The 18220-nt window shown below is 38.3% G+C and overlaps 1 protein-coding gene across 3 annotated transcripts; it reads right to left on the reverse strand.

The window, feature by feature from the left end:
* Positions 1–612: 612 nt before the first annotated feature.
* Positions 613–17468, reverse strand: LOC103480606 (circularly permutated Ras protein 1). 3 transcript variants are annotated; one of them, XM_017310466.2, is made up of 19 exons: positions 17369–17468; positions 11664–11742; positions 11118–11171; positions 8872–9003; positions 8699–8785; positions 8544–8629; positions 8232–8429; positions 6357–6401; positions 6175–6264; positions 5391–5542; positions 5197–5278; positions 4380–4501; positions 4194–4278; positions 2729–2835; positions 2403–2515; positions 2196–2307; positions 1949–2089; positions 1342–1435; positions 613–1078 (listed from the first exon to the last, which is right to left on the reverse strand). In XM_017310466.2, exons 2-19 carry the CDS (start codon positions 11713–11715, stop codon positions 950–952), a joined length of 1881 nt encoding a protein of 626 aa, XP_017165955.2. In that variant the 5' UTR covers positions 11716–11742; positions 17369–17468; the 3' UTR covers positions 613–949. The 3 variants fall into 3 exon arrangements, 2 of the variants coding, with proteins under 2 accessions (XP_017165955.2, XP_081455753.1); XM_081599627.1 differs by having other exon boundaries at positions 11664–11723; positions 17369–17438; XR_001777565.2 differs by lacking the exon at positions 613–1078 and having other exon boundaries at positions 1949–2085.
* Between the last annotated feature and the right edge of the window lie 752 nt (positions 17469–18220).

Consider the following 18220-nt stretch of genomic DNA (forward strand, 5'->3'; position numbering starts at 1 on the left):
TGAATCTAGAAATTTAAGCTCACAACTACTAAGATTCAAGCTAACACCCACTCAAAGATGTTGACAGTTACTCAGTCGAGCTAACGGTTAGTGAGACTGGAGCTAAAGGCCACTCAGAGTCAAGGTAGCTGAATGTTTCTCTCTCAAAGTAATCGGTACATAGCAGATCTTTACCACAGGGCCTTGCTTTGCTAGTCTTGATCGATATTTTCTTCCTAAATAATTCTAGTTGGGATGTTTTTGACACCGTTTACTCTTCTTCAGCTTAGATTTGAAGGTTAACAGAAACAGAGTGAGGACGATGTGGGCAGATGTGGAGAAAAAAAGCTGATTAAAACCTGCTTTGTTTTTGTGGTTTCCAGCAACCAAAGCTTGAGTGGGTGTGTGCAGTGTGCAATATTTTTGATTATTCTTTGTACAACCCACATATATAACACCACAAACTCAGTTCTTATTAATCTCCACTTTCAACACCGTTAAAAAAACATTTCCACTGATTCTAGAGCTTAACTGAGCAGTAAATCTCTATTTTATAAAATATCCAGAATAGTTGAGATAGGGCCTTAAATCAAATAAGGTAATTTGAATTAAGTATGAAAAATTAGAAGAAATAGAATGAGACATGATTTTATTTTGCAATGAAACATAAAAGTCTTTATTTGACATGAAACATAGAGAAATTATATACGACCTTTCTATAAAACAGAAATATAACACTTGGCTTAATGGCTCTGCTCGGATTTATTCAGAGAGCATGATCCATTTTGGACTGCATTCAACCCAAATTTGTTATCTAAAAAAATACATTCTTAAACTTCAGTATAAAACTATGAAAATAAAATACCAAAATACTTTTGGCTGTATGTTAAAATTGCAGCTTTTGCACAGGTACAGCATAGACAAATAAGCTGTTCATGAATTCAAATTGTATGTTTTTCTCTCTGTAGAATTAACTTTTTGCTGCCATGACCTTTTTCCTCCCTAAAGTCTTTTTCTTGACGGGTGCCGTGTAGTTGCTGCTGATGCTTCTGGCTTTCTTCATCTTGTACACCACCTCAGCTGCTTCGTCCGACAGAGACTGCTCCAAAATAAGGAAACAAATGTGCATTTATGGGATATTTAAACTGCAAGATTGTAAAACATTAGCATTTTGCTACAAAGAATTAACAGTTTTCTTCTAATCTTTTAATCTACATGCTATCAGGCGCCACTAAATTCCACAGCATTTAATATCGTAATCAGTGAAACTTAACATGTTTGGCATGTTTTCTCTTCACAGTTTAACTTTATTATGGCTAAAACTAAAAGTGTTGGCTGGTGTTATGATAAATGCAAAGGCACCTGAGAGTCTGCTTTCATGTCACCACAAATTGTCGTCATGGTTTCCATCCAGTTACCATAGATGCTCTCTTCCTTTTGGATTGGCCTCAACCTACTGCAGTGGAGACAGAAAATAATCAATGCACAAAAAAAACACGCTTAAACCAAACTATTAAAGTTAACCAAATCTTATAATCTAACTTTAGCCTTTTAAAATGAATGGATTTATTCCCACACATGTCTCTCAGCATTCTAATGGGATTCTTCTTCTTCTTGTCTTTTTTCGTGAAGGCGTTTCACCTCAAATTCAAAAGGCTTCTTCAGTTCTGAACATGCTTGTGACTGATTAAAATAATAAGTTGCGATCATAGTAATAGCCGCTGGAAACAAAACAAATGTTGCAATTTTCGTCCCTAATCAAACCGAGTCTACTGGACTATCAGATGTCTGGTAAACATGCAGTGAGATGTGTAATGACAGCATGTGGAAAAAATTCAAAATTTGATGGATTGTTGTGAAAACTCTCAGCGAGATTCAATGGTTTTGATGTAAAGTGACCAGACCATACTTGGATCTCGGAGAGGAAGTAGTTTCCTCACTACTTCCTGTCTGGCAGTGTTGGTAGTACCTGACGTGATGGAGCAGGTCTTGTTGAGCTGCTAGCTGCCTCTGTGCTTCAGTCACACGCCCGTCCATGGCTAAACCGGCGCAGAGCTGAGCGCAGTGGACAGCCAGCACCGCCATGTTGAGTCTTCCCAGGAGAATCTGACTTTAGACAAAACCGACCAATTGAAGTCAATGTCAAATAATCTAAATCACAAACCAGTTTGGTGTTTTGGGTGATACTGGGAATAAGCTGTGGTTTTGTTTTTAACCTGCTGGTGGCTACTGGCCGTTGTTCGGTGATGATGCGGGTGACTTTCTGCTGGTCTCTGGTCTTGAAGCAGAGCTGCAGCTGGAATGGAAGCGTGTTCCTCTGGAGACAATCTGGCAACCAAACAACATCTCTTAGCAAAACAAAACTTGGAGATATTCTTTTTGTTTCTGCACTAAAAGGTTTTTTCTATTTCTGACTAACTCACAGTCCATGTAATCTGGTTTCACAGCAAACTGGAAGGTGATCTCCAGTCCCTTTGTTACGTTTCCGATCTCTCTCACCAGTTTGTGATTGTTCTCCTCCTCATATGGGAAATATCTACAGGGAGTAGAAATGTTTCAGTTGTCAAAACTATTTCATATATCAATACACCTATCAGCCACAACATTTTGACCAACTATCAAGAATTAGAGGTCCAAAATATTGATAATATCAATATCAAGTTGAGATTGATAATTTAGTTTCAGATTCCCTCTTGAAATTTTATTTTTGAGTGTTTTTTGTGTGTGTTTGATTTCAGTCTCCACTCACACTCCATCAGGAGCTAGCAGGGTTGCAGTGACACTTGTTGCTAACACGTTGTCTTCAGAAATGGACTGGATCTCTGTCGCCATGGTGCCGATGCTAACAATGTTCACCTGAGGGGTACAAAACATCTAAGAGTTTAAAATGTATTTTTTTATGAAGCCTTCACAATGGCAGTGTAGGTTTTATGGTCTCTGGATGAGTTGTGATTAGTGGTGGGACTCGATTAAAATTTTTAACCGAGTTAATGTAATTCATTAATCACAATTAATCAAAAATCATGAGAAAATGAGCAACATTTTAGATTCAAAAGTGAATTTTTGTTGCCAAGTTACACTGTATAAATCAGAGCTCCTCTGTTCACATTTTAGCAACTGAGGAACCAATTTCTTGACAGTAGTTTTTAAAATAGGTTAATGCTTTAAAAATGCTATGGGTATAGACTTTCAAAATAAAACTCAATATGTCTAACTATGTTGTATCTTGAAATATTGTAAAATGTGATTTTCGTTTTTATTTCTGGCAGCAATCTGTCAAACTGTAGATGAGCTACATTAGGGCTGGCCAATAAATCAATATATATCACAATAGAAACGTAATCTATATCAATAGATAATATCTCTGATTAAATGTTCAATATTTACAGAACTTCGATCCAGAACCGCACAGCATTCTGGGGGATGTAGGCAGAGGAAAGGCTTTATCCGCTCAACCTCTCACAGCTTTCTCAGCTGGGTTAGAAACATGGACTCACTCACTCAATCTTTGGTTACCTAGCAACTCACTCAATCTTTGGTTACCTAGCAACTCACTCAATCTTTGGTTACCTAGCAACTCACTTAGTCTTTGGTTACCTAGCAACGACCTGCTGAGTAACTGGGGCAGCAGCAGTTTAAGGTTTTGCCACGGTGTCTCGTAAATGCTTAAAAATAAAAAGCAATGGCATGGGGTGAAAACTGGATAAAACAGAAAAGGTCACACCACCCGGCAGGTAGTATTTTGATATTTAAAACATAAACCTACGTCGTCATCAACTTATGATCACATTTTATATATTTTTTTATCCTTGACAAGAAGGATAACATTTTCCGTTTCAGCATGCTTTTATTTTGCTGCTGTAATGCCTGACCTCCAAACTAGAATACAAAAAATATTCTTTATTTACTAGCTAATTTTCTGCGTTTCTGACTGCCATATGATATATTTTGGGCGAAAGTGCTTACAGCTCACACCAAAAAACACCAACACATTCACAAACAAAAATTAGAACACACCTGTACAATAGGTTCAGTTAAACTTTGGTAGATATTTGCAAAATTGCCATCATGCTAAGTAAATAAGCTGCCTAACCAGCTTCCTGTAGTTTAAATGTAAACAGAGGTACTTTGTTCTTCTTTAGACATTTTAATAAATGAATATGTGTCTTTATGCCAAAAATAAACAGTTAAATGTCCTTAATTTTGTGTCTCACCCTTCCTCCAGTCACATCAGCCATTCTCCCAATGTCAGCCAGGCAGCAGTCTGTCCCTTTAAAGGACATTACTGAGATTATGACTCTGAAAAAACAAGAAGTTGTTTATTTATCCTTAAGAATTCAACAAAAACATTTAAGCGTAGAGTTAATGGGTGAGGTTAGTGTGTGTGTTTGTTTCCTGACCCTTTCTCTACCGCCTGCAGAGCCAGCTCTCTGTAGAAATATGGAGCCTCTGCATAAGAGGACTGAGCTTGCTCCATGTCACCGAGTCCGATGTTGGCTCTGCCATCAGTGCACAAAATGACCTGCAGCACACATTGAAATAAAGCCGTAATACAACTGGTCAGGGCTGCTAAACAACTGAATTAAACACACAACTCCTCAGATAAAATTACACACCAGAACCTTAATTTTTAGCATAAGATCTAGCTTATATATGTTTTGTTTTAAAGGGGCAGTATTATGTATTTTCCAGGCTCATAGTGCCATTTTATACCAATAAAGAGGTAGCTATGTTACCTCCAGACATTATAAAAATGCTATGTATGTTAAATATGAAATTTCACTTGAAATTGGGCGTCTGTCTCTTTAAGAAGCTCCTCCTTTTTCTAAAACTCCGCCTTCAGGAAGTCATCACAACATTGCTCCATTATTAACCCTTTGATGACGTTTTTATCAGCGTTTCACTGAGACGTAGCTCATATAACAGGGACTATGTCCACCCAGGCGTTTGGCACAGCTGAGTGGTTTCCATGGAGATTAAAGGATTTCTCAAACATATATAAAAAAAAATCAAGGCAACACTCCATGTATGTTTTTGATGTGGGAATAACATTATAACATAATGTAAATTTTTAAAAAGTCAATTTTAAATGATATGTAAAAAGAGTTTCCGACTGCCCCCTGCTGGGAGATTTATTATTTTATGTGTTTGGCTGATTTTCAGGAAATTCTCAGTTTTTAGAAATGTCGATGTTGGTAGGAGTTACTCCTCACTCACCTTGGAGCCGGGGTATTTTGATGCTAAAGCTACTGAAGCTAACACTGCCGGCCCGAGGGCTGTTGCTCCATTTTCCCTTAACCTGAAAGATACGGAAATTTAAAACACTAGTAGTGTTTCTGTGTTTATACATCATTTAAATTTATATTGGACAATAAGTTGTATCCGTTTACTTTTTTTACTGAATTTCTTACTCTTTGACTCTCTGGGTGAGATGTTGATATGTCTCAGCGATGCAGTGAGGGACGCTGTAACCCAAAGCCTGTTTCCAGATGTGTTCGTAGTCAACCACTGCCCAGTCCTTGATGGTGAGCGGAGTCCGAGTGCCATCCCCGTAGATAACAACCTGAAGGGCAGGCAGCAGAAAACTTAAAACAACAAAATCACATTTTATCTTTAAATGCTTCATTTTCTAAGGTTTTATTCGACTTTGGACCTTACTGACCGCACATTCTGAGTCAAAAGCTGTTCACACAACTGTTCGATAATAATGAGGACCTTGTTATAGGATAGAGGCATCCAATAGAAATTCAATTATTAAAGAAAAGAAGGAAAATTATCTGAAATACAGAAATTAAATGTCAAGACGTAGAGAAAGTTGATATAAAATTACACCTCTATTTGTTTTCTCTAGATAACCCAAATCATCGGCTTCTGGTGGGAAGCTGACCAATAATTTTAATCCTTAGCTTGATTGGAGACCAAAATTGCAATGATGTTATATTTCCTACTGTCACACTTCACTACATATGTATTCAAACCGCACCAGACCAGAGTTCACTTCAACTGACCCGAGACCGAGGTTTGAAGGCAGACCAGTGTTCGATTACGCATTCAGACCTCCTCAAACGAACTGGACTTTTTAGACAAAAACTACAGTTTGCCTGAAACGGACTAAACAGGATTGGTGTGAATGCATCCTAAAAGACGACTCATATGAACGATTAGGCTCAAACGTGACCGGCACATCAGTTCTACCTCATCATTAAAGGTGACGAGGGCCACCCTACGATGCGGCGTCTGCTGCAGCGTGAACGTTAGCGTCTTCTGAAGAGCATCCTGGATTCCCTGTTGGACAACAACAAATCGCCAAGTAATCCACAATCAATAGATTTTACACATGATTTAATTCAATCATCAACAACAAATTAATATCTCACCTCTAGTCTGGATATGTGAAGTGTTGGGCCGCTGTCTGAAGTCACCTAAAGAGAAATCATAGAGAAGTGATTGTGCGTGAGACTGTGACCTTTTTGTGGTTTAATGGGGTCAAACTTGTGTAGGTGTTTCTACTTGCAGCTCTTTCTCTTTTTACTTAAAACAACAAAACGACCATCTTACAAATGCATAAAACATGGAGGTACGCTTACAATGCCCTTTCAGAAGTTATTTATCTAACAGAACAAGAAGACTTCAGAAGAGAGCAGTGAAAAGCCAAATTGAGCGTTCTGATTGAATCTAATGGAGACGTGTTTGTGAAACCGAAAGCAGAGAGATCGTATCTGTTGTGAAAGCTGAATCTTTGTTGTGGGAGTGACATTTGTGCTTTAAGTGCTTCTCATCAGTGTCACGTACTGCCGTTTAGTCTGTTGTTTATCAGAGCTGAAACACCAGATTTTTATCACTTGTGGTTTTTGTTCTTGGTATTTCTACAGATCGTTTACATTTATTTTTATTGGAGATGCTGAACATGCAGATCTTTTAGCTGTTTGCTCTCAAGTTGCTCCTAAATTCAGTTGGTTGAGGTTCAGCTAGTAAATAAAGACGGAGCAGAAAGGTAGACGACTTGGGGACGACCGTGGCTCTGTGGGTAGAGTAGTCATCTTGTGATCGGAAGGTTGTAGGTTTGATTCCAGCTTCCTCCTGCCACATGTCGATGTGCCCCTGGGCAAGGCACTTAACCCCAAATTGCCTACCGAGCTGCGTATCTGTGAATGTGACTCTAGTGTAATGCGCTTTGAGTGGTCAAAAATAACTGGAAAAGCACTATATAAGTTCAGTCCATTTACTGTATTTTAAAGTATAGCTAACCATGGCAAATTTGTGTAATGACAGCACGTGGAAAAATTTGATGGATTGATGTGAAGTGTAACTTGCCGAAGTTACACTTGGCAAGTGTTACTTTGGCAAATTTTGAAAAAAATTGACACTGAGGGGCGTGGCCAAGTAAGGGGGTTAGCAGAGGGGTCAGCAGTGGTGAGGTCAACTTATCCACGTTGTTGTTATTTTTATGAACTTTTCTGACCCCCATAGTGACTTTTTTTCAAAAAAGCAACTAGTGATGAATCTAGTGACTTTTTTTGGGTGTATTTGGAAATTTTATGGCGACAACGCTCCTCTATTCTAGCTCCTGACTTGGTCGTGTGTCTAAGTGAAATGGTTTTACACCCAAACGTGGGGCTGTGACGAAGTTATACCAAACTGTAATCCATAGGAAATTCAAACTAATGAGGCAAAAATATTGCAGAGCTAAATAAATGTTCATGAAAATGTTCAAATTTGCACAGAAACAAAAAGATGGAAGTCTAAGTAGCCCACCTAGTTTACCAACAAAAAACTATTTGCACTTTAAAGCTGACTTATTTTGCTTCCATGAACATAGTTCACAGTTCATTAGTTTTTGCACAAAATCATTCTTACATAATAAGACGTTAGTCTCTTTTGAGCAAGTGGTTTATAGATGTTTAGTCAACAACAAAACACTTGTACATTGTACAGCACATACAGCGGTAAAACCAGCTGGCCAAACATGCTCGGCTTCACTGAGGTCGCTAGGTAACAGGCTGGGGTTGCTAGGTAACGGTGCTGTGCCTGCTGATTTGCGATGTTACATTCCGCAGGTTTTTGAAACTACTCATTTTCCAGACACCAACAAACTTTAACTTATTGCCAGAAACCATCTGCATGTTTTTTTTTAAGCACTTGGCTCTTGCGCTGTTTTTAGAGGCAGTAGAGAATCAAATGGAAGCACAAAAACATGCATAATTAAAATTTAGCATAATGCACCTCGTTTTAGTTTTTTGTTTTACACACACCTCTGTTGTGACCGTCATGCTGCCAGAAATGTCCACACAGAAAACAACCATCGTGTCCTCCAGGTTCTGGTAGTCGTCTTCGCTCATTCTCGGCAGGTAAAGGTCGTCAGTGCGCACACCCGCACGCTGACCGATGCACACCTGGGCCAAACTTTCGTCTACACCGTTTTCCAATCCACAGAACTCGCACACCCACAACTGCAAAACAGAGGAGCAACTTAACATGCTAATGTGTGTTCTTACAGGGGGGATGGTCTTTAACTGGAGAAATAAAACAAAAACCAGGTTATATTGCCATGAAATAATATTTACCTTCTTCCACACTGAGCTGAGACACGACAGTGCAGCACTACATTTCCCACAAATCACCGGGTTCTGGAAGGTCTCCAGACCTGCATCTGCAAAACAGACATAGGATAAACTAATGGGAAAATGATAACATTTGATTTGTGTGTGTGTGTCCTGACCTTGGCTCATGTCAGCCAGTTTTCCAAGACCAAGTGAGATGACGTTGATGTTGACCTTAAAACGATTTTCTTCTTCCAGCAAATCAACTGAGAGAAGCAGAAGAAATCGGTTGGAAAAACAATTACATTTCAGACAGATTTAATCTTTAAGAGTTTGACTGAGGGCCACTTACGTCTGGGAGGAACCGGAGGAGGGAGAGAGAGAGGAGTGACAGGAAGTTGAGAGGGGAGAAAAGGCATATTGGGAAGGGAAGTGGGTCGAGGTTTTCTCAGGCGGCGAGGAGGCAGCGGCGGAGGAAGTGGACCTGATGAAACAAGAAGCTTCAAGTGTTAGATATGCATCAAAAATAGATTAAACGGCTTATTTTCTCAATTCTTTATGTACAAAAACAATCTTGTCACTACAGAGACACCTTGATACGGCAGATTTCCTTACATTCTTCTCTTGAGGACAGTAAATTTGATCTCATGTTGTGCAAATATGATGAAAAATATCATTTGCATGCAGTCAGCATTTCCAGTGTGTACAACTTGGTACATTGTAAGATTTCTTCTGTTTTTAACATTATATATCAAGTGGTCATGTTAACAGAATATTTTCACGTATTTTTTTTAAATACGTGAGGTAAGGAGGTTTTGTAGCGTGTGAATTACTGGTGTGAGATTGTTTTCCCGCTGAAGTGAGAGCTTACAGGATCACAAATCCCCGTCAGATCTTCTGATCAATTCAATTGGAGAAATGTTCCCCGATTTCAAAACTTTGGTTGAAGTGGCGCCTGTAATTCCAGTGTACAGTGTGGAGAAAATGGAGGATTCATCCTTACGCACAAGTAGGTGCACAATTCAAGTGTGCCTTGTTTTTTTAATGTAATCTTTTCTTTGATTTTAGGTTTTTTGCAATGTATTTTTAACTTGATCTGAAATTGCCAATTTGATCTTTGAGCTCTTTCTGTTTCCTTCTCATGTTGTTTTTTAACATTGCAACTACATCTTTGCTTCTTACAGTGTATTTTTATTGTTTTTTTGTTACACCAAGGGTCCCCAAACTTTTTCCTGTGAGGGCCACATAACTTTTCCCTTCTCTGGTGGGGGGCCGGAGTCAGTTTGTAACAGAAAGTGTGACGATTGCAGGAGTGCCTAAATGTAAAAATGTATTGTTTTCCAGAAAGCACAATCAAATAACCCTGTCTGGTCTCTTCACAAAACAAATCCAGGAAATAACACTATTTATTAAATAAATAGGGTATTTTCTGGACTACAAGCTGCAGATATCTCTGCCGCTCCAGGTTTTCCACAGCGATGCAGCAGAGAGTGGTGGACACCCAACATAACAGGTCAATTGAGTCATAACAGGTCAATTGAATATCACATTTATTGCGGTTGAAAAAGAAAAGTTGCCAAGTTTAGATTTAACTGAACTGATTACGGTAGTTTCTGAACAGTAACTGTAACAGTAAAAGTGCTGATCCTTCGTGTTGCTACTAGCATGTGCTAAATGAAAATGGGCGCTTTCTTCTTCTTCTTTGTTTAGATTTCAACAGCAGCTTGCATCCATTATTGTTGCACTACTGCCATCTACTGGATCCTAATATCTATACCTCAAATTCTCATAATGATCCCAGTATTATTTAAAAAACCCGAAAAATCTTCTTTTTCCCCTCAATGCTATTTAACTGATCAACAACATTCTCAAATTTAAATTCCCTATTAAAACCTAATTCCGTTTTAATGGGCGCTTTCTTCTTTTATTTCCAATTTTGACTTCCAGTGATTCACTTCCTACTAAAGAGCCCCCTGGTGGTTGAAGAAAAATCCACATATAAAACCGCACCGGGCTATAAGCCGCATGTTTCAAAGCTTAGGAAAAAAGTAGCGGCTTATAGTACGGAAAATACAGTATATGAAAAAAATCTAAATGCTCTCTGGTATTGTTCAAAGGGCCGGACCAAATGTGGAGGCAGGCCGGATCCGGCCCGCGGGCCGTAGTTTGGGGACCACTGTGTTACACTGTTAAATAATTTCTTATTTATTTTTGTATTTTCTGGTTTCCTTCTTAATTTCTTTCTTGTTTAAACACATTTTGCCTGACTTTTTCCACATGCATCAAAATTACTCTGACATCACGGACTTTCCACTTGTTGAGTTGCAAACTGCATAGCTATACAGTCTTTCTCTTTTCTGCTTTTGCAGGCATGCCCACACACACACACACACACACACACACACACACACACACACACACACACACACACACACACACACACATGGGCATGGAGGTTTCCTCTTTAATATGCTTTCCTGTTATCTCGCTGCAATACTCTGGAGAATAAAAACGTTCACTTGAGAGAGAAAAACAACTGTTCAGAAGCGCAGGACTTGGAAAATGTTGACTTTTTGCTCAAGTGTGTGAGAAAGTTACCTGTTTGTAGAATCGTACTGTTTTCATAGTCGGGTCCAAACTCAGAATTGCCTGCTGTTAGAGAGAAAATGATTGTGTAAATTAAGAAACGAAATATGTAAAGCTTTGATGAATTCAGCAGAACAAACAGCTGAACCAGCTTTAAAGTATTTGGTCACATTTTGGTCTTAGTTATTTAAAACTTGCTAAAGGTTTGAAGACAAACTTTTGTTAGAATCTTCTGATAAAAGGTTCCTCATGTTTGAGGGAATGGACTGGTCTGGGATGGGCATTTATCAGATCGTTTATCATTTATTGTGATACAATTTCTTGTAGAATTTAGATCCATCGATTTTTCTTCTGTTTTTTGGCACAAAGGCATCAATAAATAGTAAATACAGTTAAATAAAGAATCTCTGTGCAGCTTAGTGATATAAATCACTTTTTTCAAGATGACTAGCATTTGTCACATGAAAATGAAGTAACACATAGTGTATCATCATTCTGTTTATCCCAATAGTCCTATAAAATAGCGTGATATATTTCTAAGTCCATGTTGCTACTCACCCGTTCCATCTGGGCCCCAGTTACATACAACATGGCTGCAAGCAAACTCCATCTGGGAACCTCAAAGATGGACAGAAATCTGTAAAATTTAAATTACAACCAGAGGTTTGTATGTCTGTGGAAGACAACAATAAGCCAGAACAACAATCTGAAAATGACAGCTCAGCTTCCTGGAGCTGCCCTCACGCCGTCACCGCAGCATCTGGGGTGACGATCCTGTTATTTTTCAAGCTAACAGGTGGCTGAGTAAAACCATGAAAGCAAACATTTCCTCACTTCCTGTGTGAACAACGGTGAGGGTGAAGAGAACACGGCGCTGCTCTAACGGGGGTTTAAATCATCATTGATGAGGCGAGTGGCTCTGCCAGAAACGAGAACATGACACAGAAACAGACGGGATTTAACCAGCAGCGGCGTCTCTAACCACAACACAAACACAGTGGCCAGAGCTCTGCAGTAACTAGGTACAGTTACTCAGTTACTTTTTTGAAAAATGTTTACTCTCAGGAGAATTTTTACTTTGACCTGAGCAATTTTATTTTAAAGTATTTCTACTCTTACTTGAATACAAATTCTGGATTTTTTACCCACTGAATGAAAAACAAACATGTTTGAACCAGAAATTCACCAGACACACACACACCTGCTGTTTCTGTTGAAGTTTCATCAGTTTTATATTGAAAGAAACTGATTTGAAAAAAAATATATATATATTTTTGCCTAATTTTATTTTTTGTTACTTGTATGAATTATTGGCATTTTAGTTCTTAAAATACCCAAATTTCCACTTTATGTGACATTTTGCTCTGTCTGATGATGTAATTTTTAAATATTAAACGATTGATAATTTGATCAGTTATTCAGTATTTGAGTAGACTTTTTACCAAATACTGTTTTACTCTTACTTGAGTAAAATCTTTTGGCTACGCTGCCCATTTCTGCCAATTTCAGAATTTAATTAACAAAAGATTAAATACACATTAAATAATGAACTTCAACTTGCCATATCACCAACATTTCCATTGATTTTGTTTTGGTCCCTGACAACCACAAATCAAGGATAGTAAAAATTTGGCCAGAAAAATGGAAAACAATTGATGACCCCCAAAAATTTGGAAATTGTTTGAAGCCCTTTTAATGTTTTAGATATTTAATGATGTGCAGACTTTTGGAAAAATGTTGTTCATTTAGCAGTTAGAAAAAATCCCAATAAACTAATTTTAGCATTTTTAATTTAATGAATTTTGTGGCCTTCCAGTAGGTTCAATTTACCAATTTTGGCAAATTTAACAAATTGTGTGTGTATTTTTTGGCTGCCTCAGTCCTACATGTTCCATGTAGGTTGAGTCACACAGTCAACCAGAAAGTCTCTTAAAGCCAGACCTGCCTTTTCCCATTAAAGAAAAAGCACCTTCATGGCATGATGCTGCCGCCACCATGTTTTACCAACAGGGTTATGTGTAGAGATAATTTTACAATGCACAACACATTTTCATGCAACTGCTTTATTGTTAAGTACATGGAATACTTCTGGAAGCCTCAATATATTATAAACATTGCTTTTCATTAACAGTCCATTTTTATTTTATGCTCATTTGTGACGCCTGGTGCCTATTTTAGCAGAAAGTGACAAGAGGTGGGAAACCATGCAAGTTCTTTGGATGCTAGAAGAATATCCAACTGTAAATATGTGTTGTTTGCTTGGTATTCAAATGAGAATGTGTAACAACTCAGATCTGTTTAGTACGATGTCCGCTGTTATTTCCTCTTAACGTTACTGTGGCAACTGTTATGCTAATTCTTCTGAGGGGAAAGTAAGAGACTGAAAACCACAACGTACCTACTGTAGCATTTGTCATAAAGAAGCATCTACACTTCACCTAAGTTTGTCAAAGTTTAACAGAGAGAAGTGCTGCACTTGACAATTCACTTCCTGAGTCTGGAAGCTGGCCTGAAGTCATCAAATAATTCAAATTTACCAATTTTACATTAAATAGCTTAAAATAGGCTCCCAAGCACCACATTTTGATAACTAAAACATTACTCAGGCTGTATGTGTTTAGTGTTGTGGAGAAAATCAGAGACTTAAGTTTCATTTTTAGACATCAGAAACGCTGTTATCAACCGCTAGCACAGTGTTTCTCAACCTTTTTCAGGCCAGCGCCCCCCTAGCCCTAATCCAGGTCCCTCACCGCCCCCCACCAAAAAATTTGTAGGTTACTTTGTACTGACAATTATTTTATTATTAATGTTACTATCATTATTGTAGATGTTTTGAATCGGCGCACCGATTATGTTTCCCGTACACTTCGCGCCCCTTACGCTCCTTCACCTCGCGCACATAACGAGGTAAATGTAACGAGTTTTGCCCTAAATGTATCGGCGTCTGGAGGAGGGGAGCTGGGAGGGAGGCGAGCGTATGTTTCTACGCTCCTCCGTTGGGGGGCGCCGATTTATGTTTTCGCATCCACCTGAATAATGTGTAGTTGCGCCCCTGCCCATGGCACTTCAACAATATTATTTTACCTTTTATCTGGAAGTGTCTGTTTATTCTTAGCATACAGTCCTCTGTATTAATTATTGCTCAAAAGGTCTTGCCATACCAGTTTATTCCTCCATATTTACTTTAGTTTCTTAGTTTATTCTTGCATTTTGTTCTTCATTCATGTCAATTTAGTTTCATTTGATTAATATTATCCTCTCTTGGTTTATTGCTATGTCCACTTTAGTTTCTTTCCTGTTGCTAAATTTATTTGATCGTTTATTTACCCTCAGTAATTTTCCCTCATCACCAGCTGCGCCGCCTAATCACCATGTGTTTCACATCATGTGTTGATTTTTCACTGTTCAGCGTCGGATTCTCTGTTTTTATGCCATAATTCACATCTAGTTCGTCGCTCCGTTTTATGTCCCGCTTCTCCTGTTTCAGAGTTTAGCGCAATGTGCGCGGCATTTTTTTGTTTTTGTTTGTTTGTTTGTTTTTTTTACCCCCTACGGTGCAGGGCGGTCGGGAAACATATCGATGGGAAAAAGGCAGACTGACATAAACCTTTTAAAACAACGGAAACAATTTCTGCATTCTGATTATTGAAATGTAAAAGTGCTGTGTTGTTCTATCACCTCCGTTTCATACCGGACCACTTACAGCACCGTGTTAACGCTATAAAATGAACGCTCTCTATCGTGGTATCACCCATGGAGGGATTTCTTTATTTCTTTATTTAAATGGGTTCATTTTTCAGAGGGATACAAAGTCAGGGCATCGTGATTTCAGTAATTACATGTTTATAAAAGCGATTTTCTGTTGTCCTTCCATGGAAGCGGGCAGCTTTCAAACGGAAAAAAACACTTTTTAATATAAATTGCTGCTTTGACATGATCACAGAACTGCCAAAACATATGTAGCCTACATAAATACCAGACAAAGTGAATCACAGCAGCGTCATCAGCTGGTGTAACGCTGACCTGATGCGGAGCGGAGCCATGAAGCTACAAACACTGAATAGAAGAAGAGCTGCCATCGATACAGTTGCAGCCAAGCATGATTTAATGTTACACAGTACAGTTTTACCAAGTTGCTCAAAATCTAAACTGGTGTTGTTGTGGATTTAAGGTGTAAAGTTTACCTTCGACCAAAGGCCCCCCAAAGGCATCCCAGCGCCCCCCTTTTGTAAAAATGTCCGCCAGCGCCCCCTGCCGTCCTCTGAACGCCCCCTGGGGGGCGGTACCGCCCACGTTGAGAACCGCTACGCTAGCAGCTGCACATTAGCATAAAAACTGAAAACATTTAAATATGTCTGGCTGTTTTTTGTTTTTTACTGAGAATGTCTGATAACATGTAGATGAAGATTAATTCACTATCATCAAACTGTTGTTCTTTCTTAAGGTGAAAATGTCTTGTACATTTTGTTCTTGGTGCAGCAGCTAAGCTAACATGGGTTAGCATGTGTTAGCATGACTCATTTTGTGTTATCAGAAATTGGTTCCTTTTATTCCAGTAACCACTTTTAGCTTTGGTTGTATTCCTCAGATAATTTGGACTCTTAACCTCATTGATTTAAAACATGTAGCATGAAAGCTAGCTAACCCAAATTAAGGCAAAATGCATCTAACCTAGCATTAGCTTCAAAATTACTCCTATTTTTATTATGAGTTAATGTTCTCTCAACAAGACTTTCACTAAAAATGTTTCTAAAAAAAACCTAAAATAATGTTTTATGTCGTATAAGTATATATAATTTTAGATGTTTTATTTTATAATTGCTTTCTTTTTAGAACTATTTACACTCCCTTTAAGTTTGTCCTTTTTTTCACATAATAAACCTCACTGTATTTTACCAGGATTTTATGTGATGGACCAACGCAAAGAATTAAACAATTATGAAGCAGAAGAAAAATTATGTATTTTTTTTTAAACATTTTTTATGAGTACAAGTCTTAAATGGCGCTGCAGATTTTTAATTAGCTCCTCGTTATCCTGATATAAATGCCTTCAAATGTTACCTAATCAGTAATCGGAGCCCATCTGTCGGTAAATAAACCAGCTTTTCTGTGAAGTTCTCAGACATTTATTAGAGGAAATGGAGACAATATCGTGAAACGAAACTATACAAGTCGTCATCGTAAAACAGGAGCAAGACATAATTACAGCCCCACCAAAACATGGTCGCCCTCCAAAACTGATTTAGTTTTTTAACAATAACACGAGGATGTAATAACAATAATAAAAACACACTAAGAGATGCAATTTGCTAGGGATGATAGATGTAAGGAAAAAATGTATTCATGCATCAAAAAGATCGACGATCATGACTCAGGTTTCCGGCCCTTCATCTTATCTCAAACTTTGGATTGTTTGTTTGATTAATGACGCGGCAGCATTTTGATTTAGCTCTGTTCTGGTGTTTTTCTCTGTAAAAACGGTTTATCTGGCTCTGGTTCGTTGAATTTAAGCTTCTAATGAGCCAAAATATTTACAGTTCGACTCCCTGATTTCATGCGGAAGTGTAGCGCTGCCGTCCAAGAGACGCGGTTTTACATGAAAACTTTGTCCTCGCATCATACTTTTCATGTTATAACAATATAATTTTCACATTTGAACAATATGTTGTCACCGTTACACATATTCTTCTGGTTATAACAAAAAACATCGTTGAACGTAATATATCTCTATTTTCTTTTGCCTGGTTGGCAAATCTAATCTGATTTGCTGGAATAATCTTAATTCATGTCCATATTAAATAGAAGAACAGTTAATTAACATAAACACTTGAAACCATCCTTTCGGCTCATTGTTGGTGATTTAAAGTCAGAAACTTCTGGTGATTTTTAGTGCCTGACTTTTTTCCGGCCTTCCTTTTAAATCGCACACATCATCATCATCCTCCTTTATTTAAAAACGTACTCAAGCCATCCGTATGAGGCTTAAGAAAATACAAATTTTGAGGATTTTTTTTCACTTTTTATGTAAATGTTCAATTAAAAAATATTTTGATCAGTCAGAGGAGCCTCTTTATGTCGGTTACATTCAATCAAATATCAAATATTGTGAACATTTCAGTTCGTTTTGAAGACCCAGATAAACATTATGGCTCAGAAATTTCTTAAGATCCACATAAACCTGAAGATGAAGCGAAGATGTTAGGTTACGGTGGTTTATCAGAGCGACGGCTCCCACAGCGACAACAGAGCGAGGAGCGACTCACCTTTGTCGTGGTCTGCGTGCAGCGAGGAGCGCAGTCTGTTGAACTGACAGCTTTTCTTCCGTGCAGCAGGTTGGTGGAGTGCATGAGAGTGGGAGTGCTCAGTGTGGGGAGCAGGAAGTCGGTGAACGGGCGGAGGTTCAGAGAAACGCCAAGAAATGAAAGTTAAAAGGAAGAGGAGAGCAAAGAGAAGAAGACGAGTTTTATCTTCAGGTTTACTGAAGAGAGGACTGTTTCGTTTTAATTCTCAGTTTCTGCTGTTTTCTCAGCTGTTGACTGATTTCCTATGTAAAAACCAGCCTCACTGCCTCTCAGTGTGGCTCAAACAGCCGTGAACTTTTCACATTTTTACACGTTGCAACCATAAACCTCAGTGTTTTGTTGCCATTTCATAAGATTAACAAAGACGCAGATAGTTGTGAAGTAAGTTTTGTACTTTTACTTAAAACAACAAAACCTTTTCAGCATTTGATGTTTAGCAGGAAACCAAACCCTTCAGGTCGAATATTTAATCTGTAGTGTAAAATATGGTGATGGTGGCATCATGCTGTGGGACTGCTTTCCTTTGACACCATCAGGGAAACGAGATGGCCCTAAACACTCAATCCGAGTTGGATTGGGTTAGAGCAAAGCATATGAAGGTGTTAGAATGTCCTAGTCAAAGGCCAGACATAAATCTTGTTGAAAAACTGTGCAAAGACTTGAAATATTTGTTTCCTGACAGTTCCTGTGCAGTCTGATTCATATTGAGAAGCTTTCAGCCTCTGAATGAGCAGCAATGGCAGCAAATTGTGGTTTCCAATTTCATTTTTCAAAAACGATGCATCTTTTTCTTTCCTCTTCACCATCATGCGC

Source organism: Poecilia reticulata, chromosome 18 (genome assembly GCF_904066995.2).
Source record: "Poecilia reticulata chromosome 18, P_reticulata-male-v2, whole genome shotgun sequence".
In the NCBI taxonomy this organism is placed as follows: Eukaryota; Metazoa; Chordata; class Actinopteri; order Cyprinodontiformes; family Poeciliidae; genus Poecilia; species Poecilia reticulata.

What these genes read in the sequence shown, in the direction of transcription:
- LOC103480606 (XM_017310466.2), bottom strand. Translation starts at nt 11,715, where the DNA reads ATGGAGTTTGCTTGCAGCCATGTTGTATGTAACTGGGGCCCAGATGGA. An exon ending in CTCACCCAGAGAGTCAAAGA is followed by an intron (nt 5,279 to 5,390) that starts GTAAGAAATTCA and finishes CGTATCTTTCAG; the next exon opens with GTTAAGGGAAAATGGAGCAA. An exon ending in CTGCTAGCTCCTGATGGAGT is followed by an intron (nt 2,516 to 2,728) that starts GTGAGTGGAGAC and finishes TACTCCCTGTAG; the next exon opens with ATATTTCCCATATGAGGAGG.